The 13,904-nt window shown below is 54.0% G+C and overlaps 2 protein-coding genes across 4 annotated transcripts in view; one reads left to right on the top strand and one right to left on the bottom strand.

The window, feature by feature from the left end:
- LOC122378126 (ecdysone-induced protein 74EF-like) overlaps positions 1–13,904 on the bottom strand; it is a 133,292-nt gene that overhangs the window by 71,861 nt on the left and 47,527 nt on the right. For all 3 annotated transcript variants that reach the window (XM_043358839.1, XM_043358841.1, XM_043358840.1), the window contains 5 exons: positions 3,942–3,991; positions 3,370–3,638; positions 2,714–2,896; positions 1,960–2,082; positions 1,626–1,725 (listed from right to left, as the gene is read on the bottom strand). In XM_043358839.1, the coding sequence (XP_043214774.1) occupies positions 1,626–1,725; positions 1,960–2,082; positions 2,714–2,896; positions 3,370–3,615 (652 nt within the window). In that variant the 5' untranslated portion in view covers positions 3,616–3,638; positions 3,942–3,991. The remainder of the gene's footprint in view (positions 1–1,625; positions 1,726–1,959; positions 2,083–2,713; positions 2,897–3,369; positions 3,639–3,941; positions 3,992–13,904) is intronic.
- On the top strand, positions 4,367–13,752 carry LOC122378127 (U7 snRNA-associated Sm-like protein LSm11). The gene is made up of 5 exons (XM_043358842.1): positions 4,367–4,753; positions 5,791–5,932; positions 7,119–7,234; positions 8,718–8,856; positions 12,686–13,752. Exons 1-5 carry the CDS (start codon positions 4,487–4,489, stop codon positions 13,249–13,251), a joined length of 1,230 nt encoding a protein of 409 aa, XP_043214777.1. The 5' UTR covers positions 4,367–4,486; the 3' UTR covers positions 13,252–13,752.

Raw genomic sequence — 13,904 nt, 5'->3', positions numbered from 1 at the left:
ACCACAGGCTTGTTATGGGCACCACAGGCCTGCAGGAGCACCACTGGCCTAGCAAGAGCACCACAGGTCTGCCAGGGGGCACCACAGACATACCAGGGGCACCAGAGGCCTGCCAGGGGCACCATCGACCTCACATTGGGCCCCACCAGCCTCGCACGGGCATCTTGGGCCTGTAAAGGGCTCCACGGGCCTGTCGGGAGCACTTTAGGCTTGTCAGGGGCACCAAAGCCCTGCCAGGACCCAGGGGCACCAGCGGCCTAGCAGGGGCACCACAGGCCCACCAGGGACACCACAGGCCTAGCAATGGCACCGCAGGCCTGTCAGGGGCTGCACAAGCCTGTCAGGGGCACCTCAGGCTTGTCAGGGCCCAGGGGCGCCACAGTCCTTCCAGGGACACCACAGGCCTGTCAGGCCTATGGTGCCCCTGACAGCGTCAGGAGCACCAGAGGCCTAACAGGGGCACCACAGGCCTGCCAGTGGCACCAACGGCCTCGCCAATGAGACGTTGCAAAGCATTGCCTCTTAATATTGTTTGGCTGAGACCGCTATACAATATACACAATACTAGGTATCTAGCTAAATCGGTTTTCGTGATATAACTCCTTATTTGTGACTATACTAATGCCGGTTGGGTCATTTATGACCCATGCTTATAACTTGAGAACTGATGGAACAATTTTTTTAAGCTTGCACAGTTTTCTTACTGGGACCCGTGTGGTTAACATTTGTTAAGGACAACTTAAGAATAAAAAAATAAAAATTCCGGCATTAGTGGGTTAAGAGGAAACAATTATTTACCTAGTTCGGTTTGACAGTACAAGGCGTAAAACAATGTGGTATTCAAACTAGCCTTGTTATACAAATACAGAAGCAACGTGTACCAATCCTATCGCCTTTTTTCTTCCACCCGTATTTAATTGATCGCATAGGGGATGTACTGCGTAGAAGCCGGAGCCGGAGCCGCCGGAGCCGGAGCCGCCGGAGCCGGATCATTTTACTCGGAGCCGGAGCCGGAGCCGGAGCCGCCATGACATTTCACCCGGAGCCGGAGCCGGAGCCGGAGCCGATTTTTTTCTCCGGAGCCGGAGCCGGAGCCGGAGCCGTCTGAAATTTCCACGGCTCCGCATCCCTGATACAAACACATATAATTGACCTTGACCTAACTTGACCTGAAATGACCTCAGCAGCAAAAACCTGGTCGGGTAGTGTGACAAAGAGGTTCTAGCTGGCTTGGCACCAGAAAACGGCATCGTCATCGGTATATGATAAGCAGCGCACTTGATATCCAGCGGTGACCCAAAACAGCAACATTTTTTAGTTTGACCTGACCTGGAAGGTCAATGACTGACCTGAGAAGGTAACACTGGGTATCATTGGATTCGTTTCTTCCCAAAGAATCTTTTTGGTCTTTATCGCTAAGCTCTATCTCCAACAGGAACGAAATGGCGCGGGGGGGGTGGCAACCACCCCCCCCCCCCCATGTGCGTTCTCGGATGGGAAATGGCATGTGCGGGCGAGGGTTGAAATATCACATGCCAAATGATCACTATATCCTATCCTCTGTGAAGCGTTTTCAGTCCTCGGACTGCCCCTCGTATCACAGTTGACCCCAGACAGAGACTCACTAGCTAGCAGGGGGTTGTTGACGGCGATGGAGCGTCGGGCGGGGTCGGCGGCCGATAGTCGCTCCCGACACGGCAGTTCACATGTCCGGTCCGGCTCGTCCTGGAAACAAAGAATGGGGCGAGTCCGGTTTTAAGGTGTTGGTGATCTGTCAGGGTGACTTGATATTATCTGAGGCTACTCGAAAGTCGAAGCCATTGGAGGTCATTGGAGGCTACTTGAAGTCATTGGAGGACTCGTCTATTTTAGGCATCTCCCGTAACGTACCCTTATTACGTACGAACTAAAAGAGTTCCCGCAGCCGGGAAAGCCCGCTGTGACGCTATTCCCTCTCACCTTGACCTTGATGTGGAGCTGCTGCAGCTGGGGGGTCAGCTCCCCGGGCGCCGACAGCTGACGACGCATCCGCATTCGCCGCTCATTGACGGACATGCCGCCCTCTGCCATTAGTTCGCCCACCTGCCGGGAGAGGCGACACCGGCGCACGGCGCGTCAGCTCACCGCTCAAACGAATCCCTCCCACATTGACGTCACCGAGGGATCAGCTGATTTTCCGGCAGATGCCGAGGCGACGAGCCACCACTATTGGTGTCACTCGGTCAGGGTCACCGTCAGCTACTGTTTACTCCACGAGCTAACCCGCCCCCTATCCACCCCGCCCCTCTCCGACCCGTCCCAACCGAGCCCTTCTGACGCTTTTCGGCGAATCCAGCCTCGCTGGAAGGTGCCCAGGCCTCACTGAATGTCAGTTTTGTGCCAGAGGTGACGCTGTTAATAACAAACACATCCGGTCCGGTGTCCGTGGGCCGCACTGTTAACGATTACCAGCTTATCGTGTTATGTGGGTCAGTGTCACACGCCCTGGCTGATACTTTTCCTCGTAGTCCTCATTTTTATCACATACTCATCACTCCATTCAGTGTGACAAGCAATCCAGTCTCAAGTCTACTCCATGTCCATTTGTCCATCAAATGTCTCCGAAACGGACCGTTTTTATACTAACTCTACCTCCCCATCGTCCAATAAATGTAACATTTTTATCTACAATCCTACCACACTGCATCTATACCTGAGTACTCCTTCCACATACCCTATACTCTGAGAGCAGGTTGCCCAGGTCGAAGTCGAGGCTGACGCTGGTGGAGGCGCTGAACAGCTGGCGCGCCGCGTCCGAGTTGAAGGTCTCCTCGATGGCCCCCAGGTCGTTGGTGGGGTCCACCAGCGGCGGGTAGCCGGGGCCGGCCGGCAGGGGCTCCTCCTCCAGAATGGCGTGCTGGAATGGTCACTGGGAGGTGACGCGCGGCCAGGGGGAGCGAGGTACAAACCCGATGTTACGCTATGTGGCGATGGCTGTGCGTAGTAAGTTAGTCAAACGATTATTTACGAGTGCTCTGACTTTAATACGTTCATCGATGTGCTCAGATGAGTTGAAAGTGGCCATAAAAAACTAATTGCTACTTGTTGAAGATAAAGCGATCACTGGCGGAGGTAGGTTAGCGTAAGAGAATGCCATTGATAAGTTTTCAACGTTAAGGTAAAGCTCTTCACACACTGATGGGGCCTGAATATTAAAAGCCCATTTCTTTAATAGATGGGCATGGTCGGTGACCGGTGTATCCTAAATCCGCCAGTGAGCGCCGCATTACCAGCTTACGATGGCGCTAAACTTCCTTCTCTTCCGCAGTTGTAATTGGGCGACCTGGGCCCAGTCCTACGCAATGATCTCTGTCACCAGCTGGCGCTTACCACATGCTCCTCTGTGTTCATGTTTGTGTCGATGTCTGTCTCGGCGAAGCTCACCGGGCCGCCGCCTCCTGCCAGCCTCTCGCACGGGAAAGTCCCGGGCGGCGCCGACGGCTGCGGGGGCGGCTGCGGCGGTGGCGGCGGCGGGGGCGGCGGCGGTGGCGGCGGCGGCTGCTTGGCATCCACGTGGTAGTCGAGCTGGTTGGTCAACCAGGACATCAGGTCGTCATCAGAGTTGGTTGGCATCATGTTGTCTCCGCACTCAGATCAGACTGCCGGTAGAGGGCAGGTCGGTCGTCAGTGGGTGAGCGAGAAGCTAGCGAGCGAACGACGATATTTAGCGTTGACGAAGCTCTGCCCTGCCACAAGATACAAGTGAGTCAGTGTGTTCAGGTCATAAAAATCATGACGATTTTCTTTTTGTAAATAGCATGATGATAACGTCAACTTCACACTGAATCAGGCAAAACATTGCAAACACAAGGTGCAGCAAGCTATGCATATTGTATGATACCATGTCACCTACTGTCTAGACATGATCAAATATGTAATACTTCTCTCATCAGCCTGCTCACCTTTCCAAGAAGCAGCTGTTTCGGATATCGGCGATAATCACATCACCAATCTGTAAAACGAAAAAGAACATGTCAAATATTCGGGCATTTGTCATAAAATAGGAGCTAGCGACGGTCCTATTTTCGATTAAGTTTAAAAGGTAAACAAATTTAAATCCTTACACAAAAATCAACGCCATCAACCATCAATTGAAAAGAGGCTAAGCCCTGCAACCCAATAGGAGCAAATATACCTATCTCAAAGCCGCTTCGCAAGGAGCAGCCTCCTCGCGGGATTGCGTTGTGCTGCCACCTATGCTCCTTGGAACCTATTGTATGTATAACCAGCGCAAGGTGGCAGCACCAGACGGTATGATAAGGTCGGGCAGCGAGCAATGCTCGAGCAAGTACAAAATGGCGGAATAAATATGACGTCTCATCTGAAATTCAGAGACTGTCAGTTTCTTTAACTATACTTCTTTATAAACACAGTCCAATATTTAAAAAATATATTGACAGAATTAGATAAAAAGGCGAAAATAAAGAAAATGCATGAATAATTTAGTATGACGTCATTTCTTGTAATATCCGTTTTGCCGCCAAGGGACGAGGAGTATTTGTCAACAAACATGTCAGCGCCCGGTGAGAGCGGTGGGAGCTGTGATGAGTTAGACCCGGAATCAGAAAATTTTGATTCTTCACGGGCTTTGTATTCTGAAAAGGCAGAACCGCCGTGTAAAAATGTTCGTGTCTATGATAACCTTCAACAATATGAAAGCTTCATCAAGGCGGCTCAGCAAGGGACATTGCGCAAGAGGCTGCAAACCCAGCAGGTGGGTATATAAACAGTCACAGTAAAATGTATTATTTCCTCTGGAGTCACTTACCATTTGAATAATGTCATGATGCAAATAATCAAGATCAGACTTATAGCATGACACCTTTTGATATGCCTTGTACATTGGTATTAATAAAGTTGATAATTTTGCACTCGAGATAAGGGATCAATGCGTTTTGTGTGGATACCTATCATCCGGATGTGTGATTCAGCCTTTATTGAATCAGGCCCTCGTATTCTATTTATTCCATTGAATAGCATAGCCTGTCAAGAAGTGGGAAGAAAGGGACATTAGGTTCATTCGGCCTGAAGCTGATGTTGCAAGGTCCCTCCAGCTTGAGTTGTTCCAGCTGGTCCAGCCAGACTGCAAAGCATGACAAAAGTTCTGCACCAGCTGGAGCTACACATCTCAACCGACATGCACCAACCAGGCTGGATATTATAGGCGTCATACTTTGCAAACGAGGCTGAAAATTGAGCACCATTTGGTATTCCGCACCAATTAAAGTCAAGAATTTGTGCCATAGAAATAAGAAACATTTGGGCCTAAATTAATGACCAAGTCTGTCCAGATGGGATTGGCATGTCACAATTGTAATTATTGGTCACCCAGTTTGCCTGGTTAGGATAATTGTTGGCACTAATGGCAAAATTTAAGCATTATCAAGGATGTGGATGACTTGGTCTTGTGAATAGAAAGAAGAAATTCATGAATTTTATTTTTAAAAATCATTTGTAACCTGTGGTGCATGAATATGAAGTTAACTTTTCTTGGTTTTCGGCATTCTGAAGTGCAAGTGACGCACAAATCAATATAGAGATTAATTGTATGACTCTAACATGAATGAATGAATATTTATGTTTTGAAAACAGCCTGCAGCAAGAAGATTTCATATAATTAATAGCTGCCGACTTTTTTTTACTCCAATCAGCTCTTATTGCTCATAGTATTGTATTCATTCTACAGCTGTAGGAAGACAGCTCCATCAATTGTAAAAACAATTCTATAACTGCATCTCTGCTATGTTGCAGGCCAATCGAGAGCGGCGGCAGGCTGAGGCGGCTGGAGAGACGTTCCCCACCGCTGGACCGTCCTCAGGAGCGATGGGCGGCGGTGACGGCGCGGGCGGGAAGCGCTTCATCGTGCCCGGCCGGCGCTTCACCGAGGACCAGGGTACTGGCTGGGGATAGGCTGAACTGTGAGGATGACGGAAGGCAGTATCGTGTGCTGGTAGGAATGGCTAGGTGTGGGTGAATTGGGTGAATTTGGTGTTGGCAAAGAAAGATTATTAACCCTGTTTACTGATGGGTAAGTCAAGTAAGCAGAGGAAAGGGCAGTGGCGGAGGGGACGTTCAATTACCGATCATGCTTCGCCAAGGAAATAAGAATGGTCATGATTCACCAGTGTGCAACACAAGTAGGGCTGAGAAGGGTCGGATGCTTTTAAGCTAACTAGAGCGGCTTTTAGATGGTCAGTTTTTTACATGCACGGAATATTATGCCGACCTTGAGCTAATAAAATTTCATAACTCGTGGCCCAACAGGACTGCGACTGATCAATTGACAGATCTCTGACTCTGAATGATCCGTGTGCCGCCATTTCAGGTGAATTCACGTCAGTGGAGGCTACTTCATTAATGCGTACATTTTAATTCACTGTATCTGACAGCCGGGGAGAGTGGGCGGACTATAAATGTAACGATACCGTACCCCGAGGCCATTCCATATGACATGGATATATTCAACGACATATCATAGGCAACATGTGTCGCGAATGCACACGAGCTATAACATTAACCGCACGGAAGCTGAACTGAGTAGGGAGTCAGGGACCATCCGCGGTTTTGGTTACTCTGATGCCGATCAGATATAGCTTGTCGTTTGTACAGCATTTGACTCTAGTAATGAGTCTATAATGTCACAGATGTGACTGGTGTGTAAGCGTGACTGTTCAAGCGTGAAGCAGCAACCACAGCTGGTTGTCGATATATGCTAGTCTCTGATGCCCGATAAAGCTTATGACAGGCATCTTTCATGGGCGCCAACCCATCATCCCTTCTTTTCTTGTGTGTCGTCAGGGAGTTGTTTTGTGTTAACTGTCGGTTCCTTACTCCCCTCCCGCATTGACCAATGTCTTTCTTGGGTGACTGCGGGCACTGACTAGGCGTCCGTCCCGCCTTTACAACCAGCGTTCGAAGGACTGTGGGAGCTGATTTGGTCCACCACTCGTCATCCCCATGCCCGATATCTGCCCATGATACCCCAGGTAGTGACCTGCCCCTGCCCATGACACCTCTTTTAGTGACCATCGCGGTGTCTTCCCCAGCCCCCTGTGATCTGACTCCACCCCCACCCCCAGCGCCGGTGAGCCGCCCCAAGAAGCAGCTTCGATCGGTGCTGACACGGATGGAGAAGGCCATCCCCGGCCCATGCGGACGGCTCAAGTGGTACATGGACCAGCGCGTCAAGGTCAAGGTAAGCGATCGATACCCGGCAGAGCCGCTGTCGAGCGGCGCTGGCGGGCTCCCGACCGGCGCCATGAAGGGTTGTACTTCACAGGGACGAATGGAGGCAGGATCGTTAATGTTTTGTGTGGTTTGAAGGGATGCGTACTTGTACGGTGTGGACTGGTTGCCTTGAGAGTGTGTTGGGTGTCAAGCACGTCATTTAACCCTTTGGTATGGACGCTTTTCGCAGTAAAAACGCGCCGTTTTCAGTGTTCGTTCCGGGTGACATGACCTTTGAGTTCGAGTACCTGCGCAGTTTTATGACCGTGGCGGAGCCAGCAAATCAGACTCGCAGGGGCGGCACGACCAGTGGTGGTTATTGATCTGCACAAGTTGCTAGGATATTGAAATCCTAGGGTTCTTTTTGCTCTAAAAAGCCATAGCAATTAATATTTTACTTGGCTGTATGAAGTTAATCATGTTGAGAGCAATGCTCGCCCAGAGCCACTCAGTAACGAAGTGATCGGGAATATTATCTTGCACTGCATTTATTCTACCTTGTAGCTTCATCTCATTCCCGAATAGCCAGCTTTTTCATGGCCTCCGCAACCAGTGCTTCACAGTGTTCAATCCAATCAGATCAGAGACCAGTGTGCGACGGCGCGGCGTTTTATGCGAATTGTTTCCATCTGCGACCGCCGGCGGCACGTCGGCCCCCCGCCCCCACTACCTGCGAGTGCGGCCTTAGTTCCGGGTTCACGGCGTCTGGCCTCATCGATTGCCGCTGCGGCCGACGGAGTAGTTCGCGCCGCTCTCCATAGATGGCGGGCGCTACCAAAACAAACGCTCAACAGGTGCGAGAGAGGAGTGGACATGCGCCGCGCGCCCCGCTAGTAGTCTGATGGGATGGGGGGGGGGGGGGGCAGCGAGCGAGACAGCAATTAATTAGTTCCCAGGGAATCCCTGACGCTATGGAGCTGTTCAGGCTCGTCCCCTTCCCGGTGTGAGCGCCCGCGGCTGGCTGTCTCCTCTCCCTGGCGACTGCCGGTCGCGGGGGTCACAGGAAGGAGCGGTATTGTGACAGGCGGCTACTGAGCCTTTAGCGTGCGACTCTGCACACTGAGCGCCGATTGAATGCCGGCCGGGTGAGACGCCGCTGTGGCCTGGCCGGTTACCATGGCGACCACAGGTAATCGGAGCGCTGCCGGGCTGTCGCCGGGCCCTCGGCCGGCCGTGTGCTGCCGTGGCACTGAGCTGTGATCGCTGCCCGCTCGGCGGCACCCGCCAGTCATCACAACCGCGCGCCAAACGCGGCGGACAGCGCCTGTCTCGACGAGCCGGCCGCCGGAGCTGCTGATAACGACAGGTGTAACGCGACACCCCGGACCAACTGCTGGCCGGGCAGTGGACGGACCCGCCGCTGACTGTCCCCTGCCTCTCTGCCCCGTGTCCCCTCCGACCCTTCCCCCCGAACTCCCCGCTCGACTAACCCGCCGGTTCCCCGCCCACAGGTATACACGAGGAACTTCGGCCGGGTGCGAGGCGTGCTCACCGGCTACATCGTGGCCTTTGATAAACACTGGAACCTCTGTTTGGAAGATGTCGATGAAGTCTACCAAAAGAAGGTGCGACGGAAGAGCTGCTTTCTCGGTACGTTATGCCTTGGTCTAAGAAAATAGGTAAGGTATCGAAGAGGCGGCTATTGCTGCTCGTATCCTAGTGATTGAGCACTGTTCGGTTGCCTTCAGTCTTCAGTTCGATGGTGATTTGCTGTTTTTTTTCTCTCTCTCTTTAGTGGAGTTAAGGTAGCTTATCTAAAATTTCCACCTGATAATGCTGATTCAAACTGGCCCTGGTGTCACAATTTGGGTACCAAAGTACAGAACGTTTGACGGTCTTTACCCAACACGTGTGTAGCTAATGAAGTTACATGACGGCTCGACAAATTACCGTTGCACTGCGACCGATTCTTCCCCCCAATCAGAGCCACCTAAACGATGGCATCATTACCTGTCCTGCCGTCACTCAGCCCGGGCCCGACCCTCGTCTCTCGTCTCGGTGGCCTGGCGGCCCGGCGGACCCGGGTCCTTGGCGGCTGTGTCCTCGGCGGAGTGTCCCGCGGCGCTGGGGAGGGGGAGGTGCCGCCTGGGTGAGCCCAGAGGTCACCCGCCAGAGACCCGGTCAAGTACGGCGGCCAGTGTCACGGTCCCGACCCGGGTGCGGAGGAAGGGAGTGAGTGGCGGTCGGTAGGTCTCGGTAGCTCTCGGCGAATTAGTGAGGTATGCTGAATAGATGTGTGAACGAGAAGCGAGTTCTGGGGTAGGTGTTTTGAAGTATGGGGTAAATACGTTATTTTTGCCGCTTTTGGCAGTGACCTAGTTTTGTGTGTAAAAAAATAAGTAGTGTGATAAATGGAGTGTTGCGATCAGATCCCAGGATCTTAGAATATTTCATTTAACTGAGCCTGTCACCTTGGCTGTTGTAAATTAGGTCTTTTACGGACATAACCAGTTTTAGTAATGTTATTCGGTCAAAAGCTAATCGCCCATGCAATAAAGAGTGTGAGCAAGTCGTTCAAAAATTACCCTGTCAATGCTCGACCCGGTCCAGGGCACTCCATATCAAGCAAAGACCATCTGCTATAATTGCATCATTTTTGTTTCAAGCCTTGAAACCACCAGAGGTCCAGTCCGTGCTCCTCACAAGCAGCCACTCGATAGAAGTTTTTCCCTTCTCCACGAAAACTTTTCTCTTATCCACCAGCTGTGCGTGCCATTAGTCGCCACTCTCGTCTCTATCTGTGGTTGCCAGAGATAGAGAACCCCATCCATCCGTCCGCCAGGTGGCGCTGTGTCGCGCGCGCGGGCCGTTTTCACCCGTCTCCGAGCTGTGAGCGACGGCGCTCCGTAAAAATACGGTACGGCCTTGACCGACTTGCAGCGCCGGGTTTTGGGTCAGTGTTAAGGCTGGCGCGGTGGCCGGGCCGCGGCGCGCGAGGGTCTGGTCGCGCGCTCGCCGTCTGGTGGTCGGTGTACGTCGCGGCTGAGATGATCCAGCGGCGGATCTTTGAACGGATGGAGGACTGAGAGAGGGGCGCGGGTCAGAGGGGAGGGGAGCAGCGCTGCGCGCAGCGGACGGGGTTATAGGGTACGCGCATACGCGCTCTAAAGCTGTACGAGGCTGTCACTCTAAAACGGGGGCGGCTGTCATCATCGGGTGGTGCAGAGTGGTGCAGACAGGGCGCCCCACTGCCCCGCGGCCCGTCCGTCCGTGCGTCTGTCGGTCGGTAGGTGGGTCAGATCGGCAGTTCGCGGTATTTCACTTTCACTGTCGGTCCTGCAGCCCAATCGTCATACGGCTCGCGTTACGAAAACGATTATTGGTCGTTGCTCTGATCCGGGGCGCCGCCTGTCGTTACCGGTCGCAGTATTCTCGGAATAACACGGTTCCCGTCGGCATTTGACTGGTCTGTGACCGGTCACCGATCGCGGGCGAGGCTTTGGAGGTGTCGGGTCACACTCTCTGCCTCGTGCGGCCCGAACTGACAGCCAAACGTCAAGCACTGTCAGCACGGGGTCGCGCGGACCTCGCAGCCAGCCTTTCCTTGATGCACCGCGATAAAATCGTTATGTCTGTTGTGTCACAATGTCCGCAATGTGCCGACTTAGCGATTCGGAGTAGCGACGTGTAGCGAGAAATCCACTGACAAGTGCTGTCTGTGCATGGCGCCGCCTGTCCGCCCCCTGGGCGCGGCATCACATGTGTTACCACGTGAACAACTAGAGCGACGAGGAAAACGAAACAGAACGGGTTATGCCAGCGAGGAGAAGCAACCATGACCTGAATAGATGCTCGGTAACCAATCGTGGCGTGCGCCACTTACGGTGGTTGTTGGCGGGCACGCACTGACCCCCTCCGTTCCATAAACCACCACCGGCCTCCCTGTCGGCCACATAGTTCTTTGGGTCTCGACTGACGCGGCTCATGATTGTTTCTCTGAGTAATCTGACAAACCATTTGTCTCGGGGCGGCGCATTTGCCTTTGGCGCTGGCCGCTGGCTGGTGATTTATCTCTGAGACACGTGCGATCATTGGCTGCGGCAGATTCCGTCCCGACGATCTCAGTGTGCGGTGCAGCCAGGACTGATGGACTGGCGTCTGGGCGATACGCCACAGGCCACTCACAGGGCAGGCGAGGGATCGGTGAGGACAGAGCTACATACATGTGCAAGATGTGCAGATGCCACAACGCAGCTCTGTATGATGTAACTGATAAAAGGAATCCCGACGCACCGGCACCATCAGAAGTCATGCGCCTCTTGCGCTGCCACATATCATCAGCTCGGCGCTCGGTCAGCCGCTCATACCGCCAGATAGCGGCGTATTTCATCCTGCCGCCCATTCATTCTGACAGAGAAGTGATAAACCACCCACGATCTCTAACGCTCTTGCAGCTAGCCCGCTGCTCCAGTGCGCCGTGATTCTGTGCCTCACACCCTCCATCGGTCTCATACGCAGTCTTACACTCTGTCCCACATTCTGGCTGCGTGCTCCGTGCCATTCGGTCTGGGCTGGCGGTGTGTTTATGCGTGACGGGAGGTTCTCCGCTCGCCCGTCTGTCTGTCGGCCGCGGCCAGTGACCCCCGTTCCTCAGCCGATGTGTGTGCGTGTGTGCGTCCGCCCGCTGTTCGCCCCGGGGAGTCTTATCTGCGGTGATGCGCTTGGTCTCCAGATGCCGGCGACGGACGGTGGGCGGTAGGCGGTGGGAGTTTGGCTCTGGACGGTGGACGGTTTGACAGCCCGGGCGGTGGACGGGAGGAGTTGGGCTTTAGGCCGTGGATCGAAAATAATGCATTGAATTTGATTGAATTTGCCCCTATGCGCGACTTTTCGGTAGGCATTATCATGAGAGGACTTTAATAATATAAGAAATGATAGCCGAGTTAAAGCAACACGAGGGTTGTGAGAGGAGGGAGGTCTGCTGCGCAGTGTTTACTTGAGCTGTTTGGGCGGGGACGTGGGACAGAGTTCATGTGACGACACTGAAAGGCATAGGAATGCGGTAGATATGAGAGGAATTCGGACTGCGAGGTCCGCTGTGTCTGCTAGACTGCTCTTTGCTGGGAGACGCGTCAGTGCGGCATGCGCTGGCGTTCTAAACACTGCTGGTTCAAGTACGAGTTCCCGCGTACACTACAGTCGTGTATTAAATTATGTATTACGGTACAGGTACAGATCTCTGCCCGCCGCCGAATGTTTTATATTATATTTTTTTCAGGACAGGTACAGATGTCTGCCCGCCGCCGCCCGGGGCGCTCCTCCCGGCCAGGTGGGAAGTGGTGCCAGTGACGTATGCTCCGCGGGCCGTGACGAGCCACTGGGCCGCTGGCCGCTCAGATAGTGTCCGTCAGCACCGACTGCCTCCAGTGCCAGCCGTCTTTCGGCGCGCCACCTGACACCCTGTATCGGTTCGTTCCAGGCGACCCGGACGACGTGCAGCTCGACTACCAGCCGGCGCCCACCGACCCGCGGCTGCGATTCAGAGGTCAGGCGCCAGGTCAGGTCAGTGACCCGCTCCGGCTGGTCAGAGGGCCGCCGGAGCGGCGCGGCCGGTCCCCGTCCCCTGACCGAGAGGCGGATAAAGCAGGTGGTGACGGCGCGTCGAAACGGCCGGGCAGTGGTCGGGGAGCGAGTCTTACCTCACATCAGTCTGAGGACAGTTCCTCAGGAGATCCATCTCGCCGAGGCCGGGGTGGTTCTAGCAGCTCTCGCCAACCCGCCGAGGTAGACCCGGAGGTGGCCCGACTGACCGCTCGGATGGCGCTGCTGGAACCGCCGCGCTCCAAGCGTTCTCAGCGCCGGCCCGTGTTCGAGACGGGCCGACGGCACGTGAATCAGCTGTTTGTGCGAGGTGATAACGTGGTGCTGGTGGCTGCCGAGGACACAGCCGACGCCGGAGGCGATGACGAAGTCCAGGAGGTTCCTGACGATGATGTCCGCGAGGTTCCTGACGATGACGTACAGGTGGTAGAGGCGCAGGTGTGAAGAGCGATGTTTAGGAGACACGTGCCGGTGAGAATGCGTTGTTTATGAGATCGTGTGAATGGAAGGATGGAGGGAACAGGTGCTTCCATGTGCCATGTTTTTTGTTCGTTGGCCATGACAGTGTGATAACGGCGGCTAGAAGCTCTGTTCCGTCTCTGGATCTGATTGTTTGGTTTGCCGTCGTTGACAGCTATGTTGACCGCGTTTGTTCTCCAGTCCAGTATCCGAGGTATCCAACTCGTCAGCCGTCCATTCCTGGCTCTCCGAGTGATTCTCCTGCATTCCATGGTCCCCGGTCATCTCAGTTCGTTCATTCCTCGCTCCTAACGGCGCCTGCCGCGACATCACCGCAGTCCTCGAGTCCATCAGGGTTCACATCTCTCACTGCCACGTCCGCCCATTTCGTCCAGCTGCGCAGTGTCTGTGCATTGACTCGGTGTTGCATCAAGAACGGGTTACCAATACAAACGTCTGTCCGCCCAGACGGCGACACGCACCGTACTGAGATGTTTTCATTGGCCAGATGGCTGCCGCGGAGGCGATGTGGAGCCACGCAGGTGACGCAAGAGCGCCGGCGGCGGAGGTGGCGCGCGGGCGGCAGAAGTGCGGCGCGCGGCGTCACGTTGCGCCTCGGACGAGTCATTAGGCTAATT

The sequence above is a fragment of the Amphibalanus amphitrite genome, unplaced genomic scaffold, assembly GCF_019059575.1.
Source record: "Amphibalanus amphitrite isolate SeventyFive unplaced genomic scaffold, NRLGWU_Aamphi_draft 000055F_arrow, whole genome shotgun sequence".
NCBI classification, from domain to species: Eukaryota; Metazoa; Arthropoda; class Thecostraca; order Balanomorpha; family Balanidae; genus Amphibalanus; species Amphibalanus amphitrite.
Note: the sequence above shows the minus strand (reverse complement) of the source record. Positions and strands in the feature narration are given on the sequence as shown.